General features: G+C 40.3%; 1 protein-coding gene across 1 annotated transcript; it reads right to left on the minus strand.

Moving 5' to 3' along the window:
* Positions 1 to 5,612: 5,612 nt before the first annotated feature.
* Positions 5,613 to 23,695, minus strand: ldlrap1a (low density lipoprotein receptor adaptor protein 1a). Its single transcript, XM_071500790.1, has 9 exons — positions 23,492 to 23,695; positions 16,655 to 16,797; positions 15,197 to 15,309; positions 14,927 to 15,041; positions 12,656 to 12,728; positions 12,331 to 12,426; positions 10,941 to 11,068; positions 9,362 to 9,396; positions 5,613 to 6,637 (listed from the first exon to the last, which is right to left on the minus strand). The coding sequence occupies exons 1-9, from the start codon at positions 23,574 to 23,576 to the stop codon at positions 6,493 to 6,495; spliced, it is 933 nt and encodes a 310-aa protein (XP_071356891.1). The 5' UTR covers positions 23,577 to 23,695; the 3' UTR covers positions 5,613 to 6,492.
* Between the last annotated feature and the right edge of the window lie 725 nt (positions 23,696 to 24,420).

Below are 24,420 nucleotides of genomic sequence, written 5' to 3' on the forward strand. Positions count from 1 at the left end.
ACACACAAGGGTATACTTATGTTGGCAGAGCAGGCAGGGGCAGTCGTAACTGGTCGTTACACTCTGTGGCGTCAAAAACTTCCTACAAATAAGGTAGAAGAGCACATGACATCTTACAGTAGTAGGCTACAACAGTTTTATTCTTTTCCGTATGTTGCCATGTATGAAAAGACCCAAAATTAACAAAGTGAATGAATTATTTAAATGGCATTTGTACAGGATTCTATCCCAAGCTTTTTGATCCATACCAGCAGATGATCTATAACTGTGATCACTGTGCGCAGTTTCCTCATATATTAAAAACATTGATGCTGGTGCTAAAATAATTACTCGGTTAATGTATTAGTTGATCAATATAAAATTATTTGACAACACATTACATTAGTTTGCAATGTGTGTGTATCAAGTCGCCTTCAAGTGCCTGTTCCCGACACATGGTAGTTTCTTAATAGTTTTGCAGGTGCCCCTGATACCAACTTTGCCCCATGTTTGCTGTTTGTCAAATGAGCTTTTAGTGATTTGATTAAAGAAAAAAGTATCCAGGAATATGTACCATATAAGAATAATGTGAACTTATACCCCAAATTTAGTAATTTTGTTAAGCTTAGCATAAAGAAGCAGTGGGAAACAGCTAGCCACTGCTGGCTCTGTCCAAAGTTCAAAAAGATCCCATTATTATCATGTTGCATGTCATTTATTTGTTCAGAATATAAACAATAAAAAAGAAGCAGCAACTATATCGTTACTCTGTTTTTACAACACAGTGGCACAAGATTCATAAAACCATAAGGCTTTATTATTTTTATTATTATTATTATTATTATTATTATTATCATCATTATCATGCTGCTGGCCTGTATCAGATTATAATGAAAGACAAAACATATCAGCCTACATCTATATCACTTGAGAGTTTGGTGAGTGCGGATGTTATCTATTTGAATGCTAATGAAGGGTGTGGGTGGCCAAAGCTGGCCTCCAGCATATGCAGCCTGACAAGGTTAGATTGCGATGGATGTGGCCCAGGCCTTCAAACTCAAGGCTGGTTTATGAGGCTGGATCAGGAGGCGCCGTGCATCAATATAACAACCACAAACACACACAGACTCACATCTCCTCACTCACACTCCCACCCATCCTGGGCATCTTGTGGAACCGAAAACATAAATTAGACTGGGGCTCCAGAGAGTGCACCACCGCAGGTGTTCACATGCTTAGGCCCACATACACACACGAGCTAATGGCGCTATGTCAAATAAAATGGTGATACGTGCTTCATAATGAATGGGGTAAACAGTGGTGGCAGATGATGACTCGGTAGATTGTCAGAAGAGGCTGACGGAGCCTAATGAGGCAAACACTTCTGTTCTTGTTTCTAGCCTTGGACGGCAGGAAGTTTAGATGGCTTGTGTCTGCTGTGACGTGGATGTCAAGAATGAAGACAAGGAAATAAAGACACGCACATATAGGGGCACACAATCATTCTTCTGCATCAATAGGACTTGAAACTTAGCTTTATTCCCTTTCCAAGTTTTTATAGTCCCCTTGATCTCTGCCTCCCTCTCCCTCTGCACTCAGTGCTGTTATCTGAATATCCAGATGGAGGAACAATGCAAAATTAATGTCTCCATTTCTCCACCCAACTGCTCCAATACATTACCGCTGGCAGGTCACATTATGCACGAAATTTATTAGATATGTGAATTAAGAGTGGCATCGATTGCAGCCACCGTAGATTAATCCTCTGTGAAGCTAAAGCTATGGATTAGTTTGCTTAAATGTTTATTCGATGCCGAGCCAGTTTTGCTGCAGTGCTTGTCGCAGCTATACAATAACACCGAGCACACACTGTGTGCGTATGACATAACCACTGTGTACCCTCTTCGACCCCTGCAAAACTGTTTACCCATGGGATTTTGCTGTTGAGTGAAAGCCAGAAACTTCCATCCATGTCACTTTCTGTCTGTGGGTTTTATGTCTACGGTAAACGGGGTTCTCTCTGTGCACAGTGTGGCCTTTGTGTGTGTTACTAGCTGTTGTTAGCTAAATTAAAATGGCTGAAGTGAGGCGGTTAATCACCTAAAGTTGGACATTTTAGGAAATATTCTCATTCACTGTCTTGCTGAGAGTTAGATGAGAAGGTACCACTCTTATGCCTATTCGATTTCCATTCAATTTAAGCTGGAGCTTGAGATGACCAGCCTAGCTTAGTCTAAAGACTATGAAACAGCTAGGGGAAAGAGATAGCCTGACAAAAGCAGAAAAAAAAAAAAAAAGACTAATATTACTTCTAAAGCTATTTAATTAACATTTTGTAGTTGTTTTTTTTTTACTTATACACAAACAGAAAGGCTAAAACAACACTTGTAAGTTTGTTATGTATTGATCTTATTATATACAATAACAGCTGACCTGGCTGCACACTTCAGGCTAGGACATGTTTAGCCCAGCTTAACGTACACAGGCACAGGGAAGCAGTCTGGCTCGGTCCAAAGTCACAGAACACACATACCGACACTTTGACAGCTGATGGTGGGTTTGGGTAATGTGCTACAGTTTCTTGGTTGTAAAATAGCAACTTATTCAGTTTTTATATAGAATAAATAAAGAAGATAAAATGTGTTAACTAGTGAGCTTTAAAGTGTGTCAAGTGACTTAGGTGAGGTGAAAACATGCCTGTTTGGGCTGGAAATGTCTCAAATAGAGTAAAAGATGTGTGCTCATCCTGAGGCTCTGTGCATCTTCATAAACACACAGACACTTTTCACACTTCACCACACACAGTCAGCGTGTGCATTGCTAGCTAGCTTACAGCTAACGTCCATATACTTTAAATGAATAGTAAAATGGTGTTGGATGAAAAATGGCTTTGCTTCTTGTCTTTAATAAATAACTGTTAGCAGAGTATTTGTCTGGTTGCGGTGCTGTTGTCTCTTTTTAGACTGCACGTCTGTATATTTTTAGTGAATTGTGTGATACTATTAGTTGTGTTGTCTGTTTTATGTTGTTTTTGCTATTGTTGTTGTCTCCTCTTAGACTATACATCACAATGAATGAATTCAGTATAGGGTTTTACTGGACTTGTATATCTGTAGTGTATTGTAGTTTTATTATAGTAAAAGCTGACTGTTTTAATTGAATTGAACATGTAAAAGCCCAACTAGGAGTCCAGAATTAGCAATAGCTATAAACTCTTTGTGCAGCACATTCGTTTCATACTGTGGTTTGGAAGTATGTTAACTGTTATGTTGCATTGTTCCTATCAAATAAAAAAAAAAATGTTTTACAAATGTATTTATTTTTTTAAACCTTTGGACCAACACAGACTAAGTGTTTCCCCACGATTTACAGTCATAATGCTAAGCTAAGCTAATGTCTCGTGGCTCCAGCTTCACATTTAATGGACAAACACGAGAGTAGTCTTTATATTCTCGTCTAACTCTTGGTGAGAAAGAAAATACGCTTATTTCCCTATGTGTCAAACTCTTCCTTTAGTACATACACAGATTGTAGGTTTCATTTTCTTCCCCTCTGCCTTAGGTTATTGGAATGCTCTCTGAGGTTATTTGTTCTCTGTATATTGAATAGGTAATGTACTTAGGCTCATAGCGAAGACTTTAAACAAGCCAGATGATAAAAACTGTGCAGAAGGTGCCTGAATTTTAGATATGTCCTTTCTTTTCACAGGTTTTCAGTGGAGTGAGAAATTTAATATTCATCTTATTGTGTCAATAAAAATATACCAACCCCAAAAAGGAAAACCAGCTGATTTTGCTGATTTTATCCATCCTAAGTCACTTGACCTTGATGCCCAAAACTCACTTTGAGCCTTCAGCCATTTAAGTGTATGTGCCCACAGTATTTGTCCCCTCTCTGACAGAGGAGATGTTTGCCGAGCTGTTTCTCTGTGTGCACGCTTTCATCAAACTTGGAGAGAGAGAGAGAGAGAGTTGGAGCTCCCTTTGAGGAAAGACTGTTAAATAATGCAGGTGGTTAAGTAAGCTTGTCGGGACGAATTGTAAAAAAGCCCCCGCTTCACTGAGCCAGAGCCTGTTAGAGAGAGAAAGGGGGGAAGACCGCGTGACTTTCAGCCCTCTAGAGTTCTGTTCACACACACGGGTCGAATACAGAACGTGGCAAGGAACGTGTGCATGGCAGCTGAAGTCGAGCGTGCCCTCCTCCCCTGCCATCATGTCCTCTCACTGGTGGTTTATAGATCAGTCTGACACAAAGCATTGTTTGGTTTTTCCTCCCTTTGACAATCTCTTTCAGAGCTAATGCAGTCACATTTAATGGCCTGCACTGTCACTTTGAATTTAAGACAGGGCAGGAAGAGGACGGTTTATTAGACAGAATTAGACACATTGTAACATCATTGTCTGGCAATAAGGAGTACAAATGACTGATTGGTACAGAGCTGAAGATGTAACCAGCATAAGCTGCTGCCGAACACTCAAAGAGCAGTCCTCCCAGCCGTACTGTGTGGGCTTCACTTCATTGTTAGTACAGGCCTGCCCCCTAGTGCTTTTATAAACAAGCTGCAGCTTCATCTCCTGAGGACGACATTGTCAAGAGTCAGTAAGAACACAATACGAGTCATTTCATCCCAAGGAAGATCCAAAACTGAGGAATCAAACAGAATAGACCAAAATTAAACATTTATCACAAGCTGCACTAAGACCATTAAAAAAAAAAAACAGAAACTCGATGTAAGTGTGAGAAACTGGGAACACATGCAGTAAACTTGTAACTTTGGCTACGTGGTGGAGATACCTACTGGGAAGCTGATGCAGTGATCCACACACATGCATCAATCAGTAGGTGGTATCCTACTGATTGATGCATGTCACAACAAATGCCAGAGAACCGCTCCATTTCTGTATGATGCACTGATTCACCCTGATGCCAGATAAGCTAAATTCCTACAAAACAAAGTTGCCCCTGTAAACTCAGTTATTCTGGAGCCTTGAATTATATCACTATATCAATATATATCAAATTAACATTTTTTTCAGTTCACTTCATTATGGATTTCCCATCCATGTCGGGTTAAAATAGTTTTACAATTTGAGAAATATGCTTATTTGCTTTCTATTCAACAGTTAGATGAGCAGATTGATACCACTCTGGTGTCTGAATGGTAAATGTCAGACCACAGCCAGCTTAGCTTAGCTCAGCATGAAGAGTGGAAACAGGGAAAGAGCTAATGTCCCCCTGTTCATAGGTGACACAGACCAGTGTCACCTGTGTTTGTTTAATCTGTACAAAAACTGAAATGTGAAAGGGCCAATTTGTCTATCCACACACATCCTGACTTTTAGCCTAGCTTAGCATTAAGACTAGAAACAGGGGGAAACAGCTAGCTAGAAAATGTTACAATCAAACAGAGCCAACCAAGCTTGAAGAACTCATTGAATTTTGGTGTTGGTCCAGTTAAAAGGGTGAATCCAGGAACATTAACAATCCGAGATAGAGCATTTTTTCACTAATATGGCAATTTCTAAAAAAAATAAAACATTTTTAAAATATATTTATGATGTTGAAATGTATGATTTTGTACAGTTTGGTGCATTTGAGTGCTGTTCCGGTTTGGTAATAAATTACATGAAATATACCAAAACAATCATTTTTTATTAATGAATATATTTTAATTCTTTACAACGCTGATTGATTATAATGTACATTGAAATGGCCACAACGGAATGTGAACACATCTGGGCTTCATTCAAGAAAAAGCTGTTACACTGCAGAGAAAAAGTAATGCCTGTAACAAAACATCTTGAATGAGCCACTGGTAGATTTCATATAAATACAACAATTAGAGTGATTTTCAGATTATAGAAATAAAACAATCTTCAAGGTTGCATCTGAGGTGGTGGAAGGCAAATCCTCACAATAATTAAATCCACTGATACTGAACATAAACAACTGAAAGATGTAGCTGATTGTCCTGCTGTTATTAAGGCCTGTTGATAGTCTGTACGTCAGTCTGAATTAAATCCTTCTCTCGTCTTCATCCATAAAAAAATAATTATAAAACTATAAATTATAACTAAACATATACAAAACACTGATTATGATCCCATAACTACTGAAACCGAAAATTTTAAGTAAACAAAGGACAACAAATGCTAACATAACATGACGGTGAACGTACACACACCTGTTTTTAGGGATGTTTGCAGTGTATTAGCAGGAGAGACTCAGAAACCTCAAAAGAAGATATTATTGCTTTGGTGTGTGGGGGCAGCAGCCTGTGCTGTTTCCACAGAGAAGGGAAGAAATGTCCATGTGAGGAAGGCAACAACAAGGCGAAGCAGCCAAACATAATCTCACAGATCTACACTTATTCCCTTATTGATTTACTGTATCCTCATCTTTAATACACACCGACAGTGATGCCGTGTTAATTCAAAGGAAGACATAAAGACACCCCTCCTCCCCTTAGTTGCTGCCTCTCTCTTGCTCTCTCTCTTTGTTGTGTTGTGGTGGTCAGAAGCCGAGGATATCGTCCCCGAATGGGCTGAGACTGCGTGGAGTGTTTCTGTTGGTGCTGTCCCAGTTGGGTTCAGTGAGCCAGTCTTGGGGCGTCACCCCAATGTCCAGGACCTGGGGGTTAGTACGCGACACTGCCAGTCTAAGGAGACAGAGGAGAAAATGATGAAGAGAAAAAAAGTTTCTCCTTTTAAAATAATTTTAATGGTGAAGCTGATATTATTCTATTTTTTTCTAATTGTCAATGAATCCAATGAATCTGTCTCAGTACTTTTTAATTTTGACACCCTGTCTGCGCACCCAGCTTTCATTGAAAGAGCAAATCTTTATGAAACAGACCACAAATATACAGTTTCTTACTTCATATTTTTCATCTCATCTCAGTCATTTTTCAAGAATATATGGGCACTGTAGATTTTATAAAATATTCCCCAGTAAATGCACAATTACCACATTATTATTAATTAATTAACCATACGTTTTTTTTGGGGAACATTTTCAGGCACAAATTGATACAATTTTGATACCCTAATAAATGTTTAGGATTCAAGGATTCAAATGTTTACTTGTCACATAAAAATGTGTCATGCTTCTAAGTAGGGCTGCACAATTGATCAAAATATAATCTAAATTGCAATATGGCCAAGTGCAATATCCAAATAGCAGGAGCTGAATGTAAAACGTGTAAGAACATTGTTGTGCATTGTTAGCACCATAAGCGCTGTGGTGCTACAGAGATGCCCCGGCCTACAAATCATATTCTCCAGACATAAGGGAACATGATTGGTTGGAACAAAGCCCACAAAAATCACATCATCATCATTTTAATTTTCTTTTGACAATGAAATGTAAAAATGATCACTCCAACTGAAATCATGACTCACTGCAATATCTGCCAAAACCGCAATTTTCTTTTTTTTTTTCATATCGTGCAGGCCTACTTCTAAGGGAGCTCAAAGACTAGTGTAAAAAACGTAAGGGTTAGAATAAATCTAAGTTAGAAAGTAAAATGTACACATCACAAGATCAAATTTTCATTGTGCAGCGCAATGGAAGGGATTCACAGGAGATACTGTGCGAGACATGCCTGAGGATACACAGAGGTCAAAGTTCACCATCCTGATGGCTACACATTGGTGTATGAAGGACTGACTCAAAACAAACTACAGCGCCCATGTTCATCATAATAAAGGAACACATTACCCAGTGAAACAGTTTAACTCACTGGTGTGGTTTTCAGCTTTCTTTCGTTCTAATAATTTTGGACAACAAATGAGCTCTGAGGCACAGAGGATGAGATCAGGTTTTGGCAACACAAACAATTCTTGACAGGTTCAGGATCATGCTGGTTCAGGTCTTTTCATAGATATTTTTAAATATTAGCCACCTCTTACTTAGACAGTAGAATAATTATGAGCTGACAAATGGCAAAAAAAAAAAAAAAAACTGTAGAAAAATGGCAGACAGAGACTTGATGAGATGAAGTATGTTTTTGCCACATGAGAACTAATAATAAAAAGCTCTGAGAGCCTGCACAGTTCATAACATGTATTTATACAGACAATAACCAGAGTGGGAGCTGTTAGAAAGGCAGTACTTATCTTACTACCTGAGTGAAGGTGGAGTCAAAGAAATAAGAATAAAATCAAAAACCTGAATTTATGACCTTAGACGTCCAACAACATAGCTCACTAGCTTATTTTACAGTGTAGGGATTAGTTTTACATACACATAGGTACTGGGCCTGCTTCTCTTCTTTTTCACTGAACTGCAGGCTAACGTTACATAGCCAGAGCAGCCGTTGTTCTTCAGCTCCTTCCATTGATGTTTAGGTCAACTAGCGATTTAAATGCTGCCTCTATGGTGGCTCAGCCTCCCAGATCTGTTTATACAACTAAAACCTCGGTCTGTTCTAATTCAGGTTTCCTCTGTTTGGCCTTTTCTCGCCGAGATAATGATGTAAACAGAGTCTGGGTGAAAGTCAACAGGATTACTTCAAGACATTAAGTCCATCTGAAACACGGGATAAATGGTGTGATCCGTCGTGTGAGTTCAAGTGACCCCCTGCTCCACTTTTACACCAGTGACCACAAACACAGTCACTGCTCAACAAATCCCTCTGTGTGCACTGGAGTCCCATTATTCCCACTGCTGCAGACACACACAGACTATATATAACAGAAAGGGCTTTCAGGAAAAAAAAGCCAATTTTTGGTGATGATGAGATGTTAGTGACTATGACATTTTTCACTTTGACTGAAATTCAATACTTTGAAATAGTTTCCTTTTCTGGGCCCAGTCAACAATTACTCCATCAGGGGGTAAATAAAGGACACAGGAAGCTATTTCACACTAATGACTAACATTTCTGACCTGTAAACTGTGTTATTGGGTTTGGTGATGATTGAATGGAATGGAATAGGGTTAGGTTAGTAATTAGGACTACTACACTAAACGAGGTTTGTACCAGTTGACAGTGGTACTGAACTTTACCTGGAAATGAACCATAGCTATCCAGAGCACAGCTGGAGACACAAACACACAGTAGATTGAGGACAGTTTAAATCTCAGCTGTCGACCAAACTTTATGCCATCTATTGATTGTATCATTTCTCTTGAGATCATCCCTTCATTCATCCTCACTTTCTAGAAAATCACAGGTTGGGGGATTTCTATTCTGCAGTACACACAAATCATCAGTAAGTGGCACTGTAAAGCCAAGCAATATGAGAATAGACTACAGTTTACTGAAGGGTTTGACAGGGCAGATTTTGGTGATAGGATATTTCATACCAAACAAGCAGCAAAGGGAATCAACGAGGATTAATTTCACTTGATAACAAAACTATTAAGAGAAATATTTCACCTGGAGAAGGCTTCATCCAAACCATCTTCTATTTCCTGGAAGAAAATGAATATTGGCTTAATACACAGAGAAAATTATATAAATATGTGTAACAATAGTGTTTGCAAACAAGGTTTTGACAGTTATAAAACTGACATATATTTTGTTTCAAAAAATCTTAGATAGTTATGCTACATATTTCACCTTATTGCTTTGGATGCTTCCATGATCAACATCTGACTTGACTCGAAATTCCAACTTGAAAATTAGAATCACTACCTTGTGGTTGTTTGCCTCCACCACTCAGACTAGTTTCAGATTACATCCCTGTTCATACAGGGTCATAGAAAATATTCACCATTTGTTTGAATTTTTGTCATAATTGCTGTGTGAAGTCTTGAGTTATGGCTAAAAAGTGTTAAATCTAATCAGTCCACATGAACATTTGTGCCAAATTTGAACAAATTCCCTCAAGGTGTTATGGAGATATTGTGTTCACAAAGCCAAAACCACATTTTGTGAGGTCACCGTGACCTTGACCCTTGACCACCAAAGTCTAATCAGTTCATCCTTGAGTCAAAGTGGACATTTTTGCAAAGTTCCTTCGTGGCATTAGGGAGATATCGTGTCCACGAGAATGGGATGCGTACGGACAGACAACCTGAAAACAGTATGCCTCTGGCTCTGGCTGTTGCCGGCGTCGAGGCAAAATAAATACCATGATTTTAATTTAAAGGACACTTGAGAGATGAGAGAGAATTGCCATCATCATCATCATCAGCAGCAACACAGAGCCAGAGCAAGAGAAAAGTTGAATGTAGGGGTGGACTTTAAAAAGTCGCCAACTTGTGACACATTCTACTTCCTGTAGTGTCGGTGAGCTCACAACAATGATTGATCCCATGGTGTGTACAGCTTTTCCTTGTTTTTATATAAAAAAATATGAGTGTTAACCTCAATATGTCAATACTGTTTTGCAAAACCTATACACAGTGTTTATTCACCAAAAAATATGTTGTTCTAAAACATTTTCAGGCCGGACACAAGCTTACATTGGTCCTTTGACACATAAAATGAAATCAAAGTAATGTTTTAAAAAAAACAAAAGCCACCACGTTGCCAGGACGGTGAAAAGAAAAGAAAACTAAAGGATAAAAATATGACCCAACAAGGCCATCACTTCCTTTACAAAAACAAAACTGTTTTTACAGCTTTCTGACTGGAAATAAAAACTGTAGTGATGATGTCAATGAGTGAAAAATGAGCTGCCAGAAAGAGGAGATCAAATAAGGTGCTTCCCCTTTAGGAGAGACAGTGGGTCTGAAGTTCTTAGAATAAAAACACAGAAGAGGTCAGGCGTGTCAGTCAAGACTTAAGCCAACCAGGGCAAAGTGCGGTCGTCACAGACGTGGTTTCCAGTCGGTGGAGAAGGGGGGGGATTAACTACAGCACCCAACTCAGAAAACTGGAGCCACCTCGCTTCTGCTGGGTTTTAATGTCATGCTAAATGGTGGTGTTCTGCAGCGTCAGTGAACATTGGACACAATTTCCAAGCAGCATCATGTTAAGACAAATGAGCCTACGAGGAGGAGAATCTTACCCAGGCGGGGTTGTTATTGGTCTCAGAGGGCCTGTGGTTGTCTAGCTGATCCTCTTCTGCGTTCCCATTGGTCTCCACTACAACATTCACACTGTCCTCAAAGTCCAGCAGGTTGTCTGTGGCAACATCTAGATGTGAAGAGGGGGAGGGACAATCAGTCTCTGGTTTACCACACACAGGTGATCCATCTGTACTGAACATAAAATCATTGACAGTCTATAGCCGCGCTGAGGTGTCAGTGTTCTTTACAGATCAGCTGTTCTTAGATCATTAACACTGATGAGGAGAAAGGCCATGTCCACGCCTAAATCGAAAGTTTCGTTTTCTGTCACAGCAGAAATGTTTCAACATCTCAGTCTCAAACTGTCCGAGTTGACTCAGCTCTCATCAGTCTGTGCTGTTCTTGGTCTTCCTCAGCTGCACCGTGAACAAGTTAACATCCATAACATTTGCAGTTTTTCTCCATCGTTGTGATGCAGTTTACACATCAGAAACATCCTTCTTACAACTGTTAATGCAGTTCTCAAAACAGTTCATCATTTTCCCCCCATACATTAGCATTTCTCATTGTGTTTGCACAAACTGCCTTTGTGTCCACACTTCAGTACCACTGCTAAAGACATTGTTATTGTGTTGATGCATTTCCCATCCGACTCTGACAACACAATAACAAAACAGTTTGTACATTCGTTAGATAGAATAACAGACCTCTCTCTCTCACCTTGATACTGTCCTGCACTGCATCAGTGTTTTCAGTCAAATCAACTTAAACAGAGAATCCATCGCTGTCAGTGGTAATCAGTAACCTCCTTTACATCACTTCTCAAAACTAATTTTTATAGACTTGCTTATGTGATGTTCTCTTTTTATACTTTATTTTTCTTTTTTTTAATCTTTTTATTATCTCTGTATCATCCTTTTACTTTTTTACTGTGTTTGTGCATGTGTGTGTGTGTGTGTGTGTGTGTGTGTGTGTGTGTGTGTGTGTGTATGTGGTTTTGCTCCCTCTTTCTTTACATGTTTTTTTTTTTTTTTGTTTAGCTTTTTTTGTGTAGAGAGACAGGAAATGGGACAGAGAGAAGGGAATGACATGCCGGAAAGAGTCCAGCTGGTCAGGATTGCTCTAAGCATTTGTTGTATGAGCCCTAATGACTCGGCCCATTGGGTCGTCCCCCCTCGGTCCCACTTTTGACTACCATTGTTTTTCATCTGTCAAAGCACTTCGTAAAGCCTGTTTTGAAAGGTGCAACACAAATAAAGTTATTATCATCATCATGATTATAAATATCAACATGGGATTGTCATTGTGAGCATGTCAGCATGCATGCATAGCGCCCTGCTGTGCCTGAGTACAGCCTCACGGAGCCTTGCTGTAGACTTGAGTTTTTACCTGTCCCTTTCAGGCTCCCCAAGCTGTTCGATCTCTCTGAATGTGAACTACTGCTGCCTTCTCCCGCTGAACCAGATTTCACTCTTTTCCCTTTCTCTAGAAAAGAGATGTAAGGAGACATGAACAAGCAGGTTAAGACCTGTTTACTGCAACTGTACAGCAGATATCAACGTCCTTGGAGCATCAGGGCCGATTCAGTACAAACACCAGCAGTTTGAGACATTGATAAAACAACGCTTCCAAAGACAAAACTTGTGTGTGGGGGGGTTGGACATGGTGTGTGTGTCATTTCCAGGACTTGAAGAGAGAGGAGTGAGGTGCGTACCTTCTTTGGCTACTTGCCAGAGTTCAAAAGCTACTGTGAAGGCCTGGGCTACTGTCAGAGCCACTGCCTGAGCCTGGAGAAGAGGAGAGAAATTCACTTTGTAACAGACCATGACCAGAAAGAGAGCATTCATGTTCACCACCGAGAATAGACTGAAGAAGAAAGACAAGCATGATCTGCAATATGTCACTTGTCTTATGTCAAAGTAGATTTTGGATAGAGTCATCATTTGAGATGCTGTTGTTGTGAAAGTGAAATTTCAACTGGAGTCTGACTGATGGCCGGTTTTTTATTGGCCAGTTTAAGCTAATTGCAGATAAATGGCTGCTTGAGCCATTTTATTCCCGTTTTCTCATTTGCATAGTTTGTCCACCAAAGAGCACTGAAACCCCCGAACACAGAGCAGAGTCAGCAGCAAAGTAGCTGAGTGATATAATCTGCAGCCCGTCGACAAACTTGATTTGATGTTTATTTGAGAGGCAGTCAGTCAGTTAGACAGCTCTAGTGAGTAAATGAAGAACTGGTGAATCATTTTCTCCCTCGACAGTGTAGCGCTGACAGCTGTAAGCCATGAAGTTAATGCTTGTCAGAGGAAGACAGCTAGTGAGGATGTTAATGTAAAGTGTTACTGTCATTCTGCCTAAATGTCATGAAATGCCATGTAATGGCCCTTAGCTAATGTCTGACCATCACATTTCAAAACAACTGTCTAGAACTGGTGATATTAGGGGGATTATTATTATTACAGACCAGCAGAAAAGACTAGAAATAAACACATGGAGATTCAAACAAATGAATGACAGTGAAAGCTGACTCAGACTCTCCCTCTGGCCCATTGCCTTCTTTGTCTTGTGTCTGCAGCAGCGTTTACTCTCAGTCACTGTTTCACCACATCGTTAAAGAAGATGTGATTTTAAACAGCGACAGAAACAGATGCTTTACTGTAGTTTGCATTGTATAGACATAAAAGAGTAAATGGATAAATCAAATAAATTAATACTTTAAAATTAGTCATAGTGACACACCTGGTGTTTCCCCCAATTCCTATTATATGAATAGTAATGATATGTCATTTAAACATATCATTTTTGTACTTGTGTTGTCATTCAAGTTTACAGTTTACCATTTTTGACAATAGATGTGATCGAGCCTAACTAAAATTTCTTTTATGTCATGTGTTTCTTTTTTAAAAATGAATATTAGCCAATGTATTGTTATTTGACTTTTTAAACCCTAAAATTTTGAAACCATTGGCTTTAAGAATCCTGCATCAGTCAGGCTCTAATTTCAAACAAGCAGGTCTGCAAAGTTGACAATAAAAAAAAAAAGCTTTGACGCGTTAAGGACTGAAGAATGTGATCAGTAAGAAAAAGTATAGAAAATCTTGACCACTGTCCTGTAGTCTTCATCAAACAGAAAACAACAGCTCTTTCTTTCTTTCTCCCTTGCTTGCTTTCCCACAAACGTGTAATCATGGGAGACATGCAAGTTGTGACCTTTGTGACCACAACTGCAAAAAAGGATAACAGTGCTGCAGCTGAAACTAACTGCGTCTGGCTCAGGTTCACACATAAAAAAAACAGAATGACTGTCTGGCTCGGCTCGGACTTGGGCCGGATTCGGACAGAACTCTACAAGAAACTGAGTGAAGATGATTTACCCTGAAGCCAGTTTAACTGAGACAATGCTGCTCATTCAATAAGACTGGACTTGGGGCTCTTAGTCAGAAAACAGATATTTAACATTTATCAGAATGAAAGTGAGTTATTTTCATTAGTCATATCAAAGTTGCCAGTGCCTCTACAGCAGAGGACAGAACGAGGTCATCAGCGCTATCTCCATAACCGTGATGAGAGAGAATCAAGTATAAAGGAAGTGGAGTATTAGCATGTTATCCTGAGAGAAAAAGGGATAAGCGTGGTTTCAGGTAAGATGAGAGGAAAAGTGCCCTTCTGTTTTTCAACACACAGGAAGATGACAGAAGGCTTGAGGAGCTTGACTTCTAGGGTTTCCTCTGAAGGATGGAGAAAGAGGTGAGGAGAGCCGCAGTGCTGGAAACGCTCTGAAGAGGAGCAATGTTACAGGGAAAATGGTGTCTATGATGAGCTAAACTAAAGCAACCAAGCAATTTTAAACCCACTCAAAGCACAGAGGAAGGTACACAGAACTCTGACTGATGCTGGCTGAATTTAAAATCCCTGCACCGCCTCTTTATTCATCCTCGTCTTAAATTAAACATAAAAACACTGACACTGTGGTCAAACAACTCACCACTTTCCTCTTCGGGCAGAGGTAGGCGTGGCACTCCAGCGTCCCATTGAGGGTGTTTTGAGTGATGTAAGCAAACACCTTATCATGCAGTTTGTCCACTGTGCAGTAGGATATTCTGCAGGCCAGAGGTCACAGGTTAGACAAACAGCATGCAGAGCATTTCAGCAGGGTTCACTGGATAAGTAAGCCACGTGCCAGAACAGCCACACAGCATTATTCTCTCTGACGGCTTAACACAGTCCAATGCCACCTATGTTGTTCTGCACATACCTGTATATGGACACATTTTCCAGGAGTTTATTGTTCAAGCTGTCGTGCAGCACTATTCCCTGAGGGGAAACCTTCAGAGCAACTTTCTGAGGCTTCTTCCCACTGGCTTTGGCCTGTTAGAGGAACAATTGTAAAACGTTTGTTTAATATTATACAGCTCTGCATTCAGGTTGTTATAGTGTAGCCACAGAGCCTTCATATATAGCTGCTGCTGCCACAGCTAACTTGTGCCAACAAATGTGTCTACACGTTGGAGCTACAGCAGCTACAGAGATAGTGAGCGGTGAACAACTGTGACAGGTTAAACTGAGCTGCTTGGGTTTTCTCCTACAGACGGTGGTAGACACTGTTGACACTGACGACAACATGATCCAAGCTGAAGAAAGAATCAGTAGCTGTAATCACTGCTCTGTATTTATGAATGAAAGAACGTGTAAAAAGTAAAATACATGTGGTCTAGCATTGCAGTGCTGCTATCAGTGGGTGAATACAACACTCAGTTATTAATCAAAACTTTTGTCATCTACGATGGGATTTCAGTTAACCTCTTGCACTGACTGTAAATCCAGCTTTAGTGTGCTGAACAATGCAAACAGATACAACACACACACACACCAGCTTTAAATCCATTTTTGATGCAAAATCGACAAAAATTACTCAGGATGGTGAAGAAATGTATGACAATGGTTGAAAAACCCAGGCTTAACTGTCATACTGATGAAAACCTACCATATCTTAGCAATATGAGATGTTTTTGCCAATGAAAAGCCAACAGTCATAATTCTGAGGTTTTACTGTAACTTAAAATGTCCTATATTCTAAACTTCCCTTGTGTTTTATTTGATGTTTTGATATCCATAAGATATATTTGTGGTTTTAAGTACCAGAAACCATCTCAATGTAGTTTTACATCTCTTCTCTCAGGCTTCTCTCTGGAGCTCCAGTAACAACGGGGCAATGAGCCAATCAGAAGAGAGTCTCTGAGCCTGAGCTGACTGTTTTTTGAGTGATTGAATAAAAATGTGTCAGATTTCAGGTAAACACTCAGACAAACTAAATCCTGCAAAGTTGGATGGTGGGTCCAGTGAGCTGGGCTTGGAGCGTGGCTAAGAGCAGTGACTGCTCTGCTGTGACATCATAAAGCTACAGAAGTCCTGACGGCTCATTTTAAGGCTCAGTTTCTGAATACAGGCTATGTGCATTTCTCTGATGACTGAGCGCTTTGATACTTTCACAGTATAAAATAGAACCTAGACCTTTAAGGTTACATGGTCCTCCAAATGATTTCAGCTTCAGGCTGATTAAACATCTTAAAAACAACTGTATCATATCATTTTTAAACATGATTGTCTTTATGTGTAGGTAACAAATTCGAGCAACAATGGCAACATATTCTGTGCAGATATAGTACCTTTAATGAAAACAGTAGAACAATGTGATTGTTAAACGAGCTCTCACCGTAGCAACAATCCTCTTCACAGCAGCAGCTGACAGGTCCTCTCCCCTGGGCTGGTCCACTAGTGTCATGCCAAGGTGACGAAGGTTAAAGGTCATGCCCTCTAAGATGGTCTCCCGTGTGTCAGTCCAGTTCTCTGGAAGCTCTATAGAGTGAGAGAGAGAGAGAGAAAAAGACACACATTTTGAGTTAAAAGTGCATCAATACATTGATCAGCAGGACACGTGTTCTTGCTGCCCCCATTCATCGAGTTAAAAACATCAAATATTTCGCAGATGCTAAGATTTGCTTTTCTCTCTATTTCATGTTCCAAAATTAACATCAAGTCGTGAGAACATTCAAGGGGCTTCAGAAAAACACAAATCAGGGGAAATGTAAACAGCCAATGTCGAACTTAAAGTTGAGCCATTTCATCTGCTCGCTCCCTGAAGAGGACAGGCAAAACAGGGTATCTAGGTCAGAGGTACTGTCGATGTAAAGTAAATATTTCAACTCCAAAACAACTTATAGCACTTGACAATAAAAAAGGCAAAGAGCATGGAGCAAGGATACATGGACTCTGACATACTGTGATAAGAACGTGTGGTTTTCCTTTCTGAAAGTAACATAACTTATCTCCCCCAAACTAGGCCACCAACATCTCTCTGAGAGTGCTCTACTGTCTAAACTTTTGTGTTAACCTCTACAGAAGAATTAAAAGATAGCACACTGATATGTTTACTGAAAGAGGAGTAGGAAGAGGAGGAGTGTCAAAACTGTAACTGTTGAAAGAACAGCTGCTACCTCTGTGCAGTTTTCTTATCATTTTTGAGTGGTGCTGTGTGGCCCTGACCCTGTGGCTGTGTTTACAAAGATTTCCTCAGAGAATGAAAGGAGGGGAGAAGAGTAAGAGAATGCAAGGGTGGAAAAAACATCACCATTACCTAGAAATTCATCCTCCTAGCATATTCCTCCTCTGGGATGTAGTGCATACCACATACTCATGCAGACACATGTTCACACACATGTGCACACACACATAGGAAATGAAGGGTGGTGGAGGGGGGGCTGTGGTTTGTCATGTGAGGTTGACACAGAGGCTTTTAAAAGACTGATAGAGCCACCGGACTGACGCATAAAAAAATAAAAAATAAAAAAAATAAAAAATAAAATCTGATTTTAATGGCTGGAATTTACTGTACTGAAATATGGCAAACACTTTAACATTTCAAAAAAAAAAAAGTAAAAATCCCCCAGTCTTTAAAAACTGCATTGCCACCAATTCATTCTCTTTATGATAAATAAAGGGGGGGGGGGGGGGGGCATGCTAAAGTTCACATCTAACTTTAGCATGTTAGCATGCTAAGATTTGCTAAACCAAGTGCAGCTGAGGCTGATGGGAATGTTGTTAGTTTTGCAGGTACAGTGCATCCTGAAAGTATTCACACCGCTTAACTTTTTCCACATTTTGTTATGTTACAGCCTTATTCCAAAATGAATTAAAGTCATTTTTTTACCTCAAAAATTCTACCCACAATACCCCATAATGACAAACTAAAAAAAGTTTGCTTGAAACATTTACATATTTATTAAAAATAAAAATATAACATGTACGTAAGTATTTACAGCCTTTGCTCAATACTTTGTTGAAGCACCTTGGCACCTCCCTGCCTAAGGCCCTTCTGCCCCGATCGCTCAGATTGGCTGGGCGGCCAGCTCTAGGAAGAGTCCTGGTGGTTCCACACTTCTTCCATTTACAGATGATGGAGGCCACTGTGCTCATTGGGACCTTCAATGCTGAAGACATTTTTCTGTACCCTTCCCCAGATCTGTGCCTTGATACAATCCTGTCTCAGGGGTCTACAGACAATTCCTTGGACTTCATGGCTTGGTTTGTGCTCTGACATGCACTGTCAACTATGGGACCTTATATAGACAGGTGTGTGCCTTTCCAAATCATGTCCAATCAGCTGAATTTACCACAGGTGGACTTGTTGTAGAAACATCTGAAGGATGATCAGTGGGAACAGGATGCATCTGAGCTCAATTTTGAGAGTCATGGCAAAAGCTGTGAATACTTATTTAATATATTCCCAAAAATTTCAAGCAAACTTTTTCACTTTGTCATTACGGGGTATTGTGTGGAGAATTTTGAGGTAAAAAATGAATTTAATCCATTTTGGAATAAGGCTGTAACATAACAAAATGTGGGAAAACCAAAGCGCTGTGAATACTTTCCAGATGCACTGTATGTGGTGAAATTTTAAGCACTGAACAAATAAAATTTGAGCTGATGATGGCGCTTGATTAAAAGTCAAAACTGTTACAATTCATCCTGTGGGGAGCGTGAACATGTGTGTGGCAAGTTTCATGAAAATCAATAAAAGACATTTAATTTAAAACAAGCCTGTGAACCTCATGGTGGTGCTGGATAAAAAAAAAAGAAAAAAGTCCCCAGAGTCAGCAGGATTCACTCTCTGGGAACCATGAATGTCTGCACAAATTTTCATATTGATTCATCCATTAGCAGCTGAGATATTTCACTCTGGACTAAAGTTATTCACCAAACAACAAAGTGACATTGTCATCTACAGCACCACAACAGTAAACGTTAAAACTGTTTTGTGGATAATCTCATGATGCCAGAAGTTCAAACTTAACACATACAAGATGTTCTTCTGCGCTCTTTTCTTGGGAAGTTTTGAGGGACAGACCCCGGGAGAAATCATTAAAAAACACTTCAGTGACCAGTGCCAGAACCACAGTGTACCTAGAACCACAGTGTCTTGGTCAGTTACCAATTTGTATGACCAGAGGAGCAGATCCAGGGATTGTTTGAAACAATGTAGAGATGTTTTTGGCTCAGACTGTAATATCTGCCCACTGGTTTTGGCTGTATGGCTGTAAGTGGTGATTTGGCAGAGCACTTGTTCGATAATTATGTGCACTCATTGTTGACTTGAAATTGCCTGTACCACAGACACACAAAAAAGACTTCAAATAATGCAGATTTTTTTTAAATGACCAACATATTTTGCCAAGTGGCTGATAATGGTAGATATTTTGTTTTTAGCTTGAGCCATGACCCATAACAAATTCCCAGAATTCCAAGTATGCAATGTTAAAAACACCACTTCAAACATCCTGGGACAACAAAACTTTCAATTTCAACCCAAAAGATTTAAACTGGGCTGAAGCAGGTTTCACAACAGGTTTTACAAACTGTTCTCACACTGCACTGGACTAAATCCCACTGAGTGCCAGAATCAGTTTCCAGTTTGTCTATCCTGAGAAAAAGTGCAGGTACCAGGCACCACTCAGCCAGGGAATGTGGAGGGTCTTTAGGGATCAAAGGTCAGCAACAGCGACACATGAAACGTAACAGTTGTGTGCACGTGTGAACTGAGATCAACTAAACCCGGGCGGCCCTGCTGTAAATACAAGCTGATCCCAGTTAAAGTTAAGAGATTGATTTCTGGGTGTAAAAATCATTAGTTTTCTAATGGTGAGGTAAGTGGAAGTGTCTTCGATGACAGCAGGAAAAACAACATCAGACAACACTTGGTCTTCAGCTCTTTAGTCATCTGATCAATCAAACCCAACACTGATGGATGAGTATCCATTTCACGCATCACAGTGTAAAAGAAAAGCCTTTGCTGAACACTGTGACAACAAACGTGTTGATTCAAAAGGGCCCAACTGACAGGCAATTCACGTCCTGGCTGATTTGTGTGTCTGCACCAAACACTGAGTCACTGTGGAAACCACCAACTGCTCTTCTACAACTTAGACCCACAACAGGACTCAAAGCCAAATAACCTTTTTTTTTTTTTCTTTTTTTACAACCAACTTCTGCTACCATTTGACTTTTCTTTGAATTCTACTGATCCACACAGCTCAGAAAAAAACTGGTTTCAAGGAATCAAAACCCATCTGAGCAGATGTGAGGGTTTCTGCTCATGCAGAGAAATGTAAACATATACGTGATAACATGAGCTGGCCTGGAAGTCTCTGCAGATGGAAATAAGTTAAACAAACATTTCAGAGGCATTTAGCCTCAAGTTCACTCATCTGCCTTTAGACTGTATGGGCCAAATAAACAGACCCAAGTCACTTGAAATAGGAGAACCTGGGTCCTTAAAGAAGTGTCATCAAATCAGGTGAGATTTTTTCCCCCCATCTGAATTCCCTGGTTCATCTGCATTATCATTGCTACTGGAGATTTTTTTATTTTGTGAAAATAACTGAAATCAAACTTGAGGACTTATTCTTCCCAATGGCAGTTTGTTCAACTTTTGAACTCTGTGAGTTCTGCCTTCAGTCTTGAGAGACCTCCTGACTTGCTCAACATGCAGGAACCAACTGGTAAACCAATACATACATCTCAACACCACCAGGAACCATAAATCACTCAGTATGTTAAGGAACTGATATGTTACCATCCATGCTCTGTGACCCAGGGGCTATAATATAGTAGGAGCCTTGCTTTTTACAATGAGCCTCATCACACATCTTCCTGTATCTGTTCCCACAGTGCAGGTGAGATGCAGGCAAAGTTAAATTCAACTGGTTCCTGCAGCCAGCAGAGTAAAGGGGAAGTCTGAACATAACAGTGGAAACAGAAGGGGGAAAAGGCCTCGCCCATGAGCAGAATCCTCACCGAAGGAGAAAAGATAAACCGAGAGCAAGTCCCACGCTTTGGTGAAATAACCACTTCTTTACAGGGAAGAACTATTCCCATCCTGGCAGTGATTCTCGCTTTACTGCTCGTTATTGTAGGGCCACAGTCACACGCTTCCATTTGACAAGGTCCCTGGAAAAAGGCTCTTTGCTGCAGACAAGCACCCCTCCAGTTGGTCTTTGGCGCTGGTAGTAGGTCGTGTAGGGCCAGGGCAATAAGAGTGGGTAAGGAGCGGGGAGGCCACTGCCATTTAAAAATGGGGCAGTCCTCATGCTGTTAAATAGGTCTGTCCTCAATCCCACAGTATGCAGATACATGAAGAAAAGTGACAAGGCATATGGAGTGTCTACAGGGCTCTCCTAGTCCTCAGGTACCACAGCACTGTTGGTTTTCTGTCCTGCTGCGTTGCCCTGTCATCCCCGACTTGCTCCTGTAGGTCAGAGTCAGGCCTGGAAGTCGGGCACGGGCGACATGGGTCAGCGCTGGTTAGGAATGTGTGCCCTGCAGCCTGGAGAAGACCCTGTGATCTATACTACAATACACTACTTCTGTAACAAGTGGGTCACTAGCTGCATTTACGGGGAGCTTGTAATTCCACTCATCATCAGAGCAAGAGCCCAGTTAAAGTCAGACTGCCTCGTGCAAACACCTCAGTCGGGATAAACTGGCTCATTCTGAGGGAAATTTTACTGCATTTAAAACAAGCTGCTTTAAAACCTGTACAATACATAAAAAGCCCCGTTTTATTTTAAGATTTGTAATTGTTTCACACGCCTTACTCTCTGTTTGATTAACACAGCAGCAGTATATTCAAGTAAGTGCTGCTTCATAATAAAAAGTGATGGAGCAAATACCCTCCACAATGGTGCTGTGCACGTTCCAACTGCACTTTCTGACCTTTTACTGTGGGGCATTGGTAAATATTTTTGAGAGAACAGTAAGATGGATAGATAACAACCAGCTATGTAACCACAGCCACTGATAGCTCTGCAGAACTACATCAAAATCTGACCCTCGTCCATTAACACAGAAATATGCTGGCATGTAAGAGTGTATCTCAAATTCCTGAGGCATTACTAATTTTCCAGGTACGCTACTAAAGTTACCTGCCCTAATGTGGGATGTTTATGTAATCCACCCTGTATTTTCTACGAACCCTATATGCTTTATAATGGCCGTTCTGATGGAATTTAAAATAGGCCAGCTTGAGCTCCAGCCAACGGGGGCCGTGCACCGACTGACCTGCAGCATTCCTGACGTGTCCTCTTGGTTACAGGCAGGGGAGCTTTCAGGCTTTCTCTGCCACCCGGTCAGGATCAAGTGAGATTTAGTTTACAAAGTGGCCCTTGAGTGCTACAATGGGCGCCGGAGTGGCCTCAAAAGTGTTTCATGTTAATGTTGCAGTGTGGGCAAGCTCCTGTCCTACTGAAGGGCCCTTGAGCAAGACACAAAACTCACTGTAAGTTCTAGTTTTGTCCCTGACCTCTGCATTTCCTCTGGTGGAGCGAATGCAGAGAGGAGGCTGTTCTGATGACTGGGATTATCCACAAATCCAAAATACCGCTTTAAGGGGTAAAATAGCAGTGAAATAAGTCATTGGCCTCATAAGGAAAACCTGTTGAAAATATTCTTATATTCTTAATCTTTTTTTTCCCTTACAGGTAAAGAAATGATGCCATTGAGATGGGGATCATTTTAAACAGTTGAAATCAAACAACTGTCCTCAGTCAGGAGCCACGTTTGGGTGGCTCTGTGGTTTACTTTATTCTGCCAAGTGTCAAAATAACATTTATTTCCGGAAGATGCCGCACTGCAAAACAAGCAGGTTGTTGCCTCCACATGAGAAAAACAAATAAATGAAACTTTTTTCCGCCCAAAACAAAAATAAACGTGAGAGAAAAGTCGCGTGTGAAATGATCCGTTTATGAGACAGACTGAGACGTGCCAACGTGAGTTAAAAAGATGTCAAACTTCATCTCTGTTTCGCATTTTTGCAACAAAAAGCTCTGATAAAGTCAGCCAACAAATATAACATCGACTATGTGTGAGAGTTAAGGTGAAACGGGCTCAGCGGTAAGAAAAAGTCAACTTCAGCACGGTGACACTGGAAAATATTGCTCTTAAAAATAAATAACCTTTATTTGTGCGTTTTTCTGTGGAGCTGACAGTTGTTTCTTACTTCTGTGTTTGCCGGAGGTCCACGACTGCTTCGCCATGCTCGGGCTCCGGATGATAGCCCGCCCAGCCGACTTCAGGGCATCCATGTCGGGTGTTTCAAAGTGCAGGGAGTCGGTGAAGCTCGCCGCTGAGCCCTCCTGGAGAAATGTTGTTGACCAGACTGCTGATGGGGAGGATGGACTTGTGGTGCCTTCCAGTGTCGTCAGAAATCCCGCTATTTACGAAGTAATGCTGCGTTTGGGTCACATGGGACATCGCAACACGTTAGCTGTCGGGTACGATTACACGCCTCCATGTGAGAAAATACTGACACAGTACATACGTATACAATAGAATTGCGTCGTCAATTCAATCAGTAATAATAATAATAATAATATTGATAAATCATATAAGTATGGGTTTTTATCACAACTTGAGGTCACGTTAAAGATGGATTTTATATATGAGACATTATGTTGTATCAAAGTAACGTTTTATTTTTTGAGAGAAACTGCTCAAAGGGTGTTTTTAAAACTTTAGATACAGCAGCTTGTTTGTTTCATTTGTGCCTTTTTGGTCCTTTTTGTGGGCACTTATTTCAAAATTCCAATATTTCATTACACATAAATGCAACATGACTGTATAGGTGGAGTTTGCCATGAAAGCATCATCATTAACTAAATAAAAAGTATTTTTTGATTTTAATTTGCATTTATATACGTTTGTATTTTCTCTCTTGAAGTTTCAGATATCATACCTTTTTGTAAACAGGACTTGTAATGCGTTATCTTCCTGGAACTGAGCTGAAAATACTGACCTATCATCTATATCAGTCCATTGCCACACACACAAAACCTATATGGCAAAGCAGCTCTGTGGCTACAGTATTTCCAAACCCAGAGGCAAAGAATGGATCTTGTTCTTGTTTTTTTTTTTAATAAGAAAGAGTTG

Source organism: Trachinotus anak, unplaced genomic scaffold (genome assembly GCF_046630095.1).
Source record: "Trachinotus anak isolate AG129_WGS33_773 ecotype Australia unplaced genomic scaffold, CSIRO_AGI_Tana_v1 ptg000016l, whole genome shotgun sequence".
In the NCBI taxonomy this organism is placed as follows: Eukaryota; Metazoa; Chordata; class Actinopteri; order Carangiformes; family Carangidae; genus Trachinotus; species Trachinotus anak.

Bases quoted from the DNA above. Each gene is read 5' to 3' on its own strand.
- ldlrap1a (XM_071500790.1), bottom strand. From the start codon at position 23,576: ATGGATGCCCTGAAGTCGGCTGGGCGGGCTATCATCCGGAGCCCGAGC. The intron at 15,042-15,196 runs GTATGTGCAGAA...TCTGGCCTGCAG, and splicing joins GAAAATGTGTCCATATACAG to AATATCCTACTGCACAGTGG. The intron at 12,729-14,926 runs GTGAGTTGTTTG...CCTCTTCTCCAG, and splicing joins TCTGCCCGAAGAGGAAAGTG to GCTCAGGCAGTGGCTCTGAC.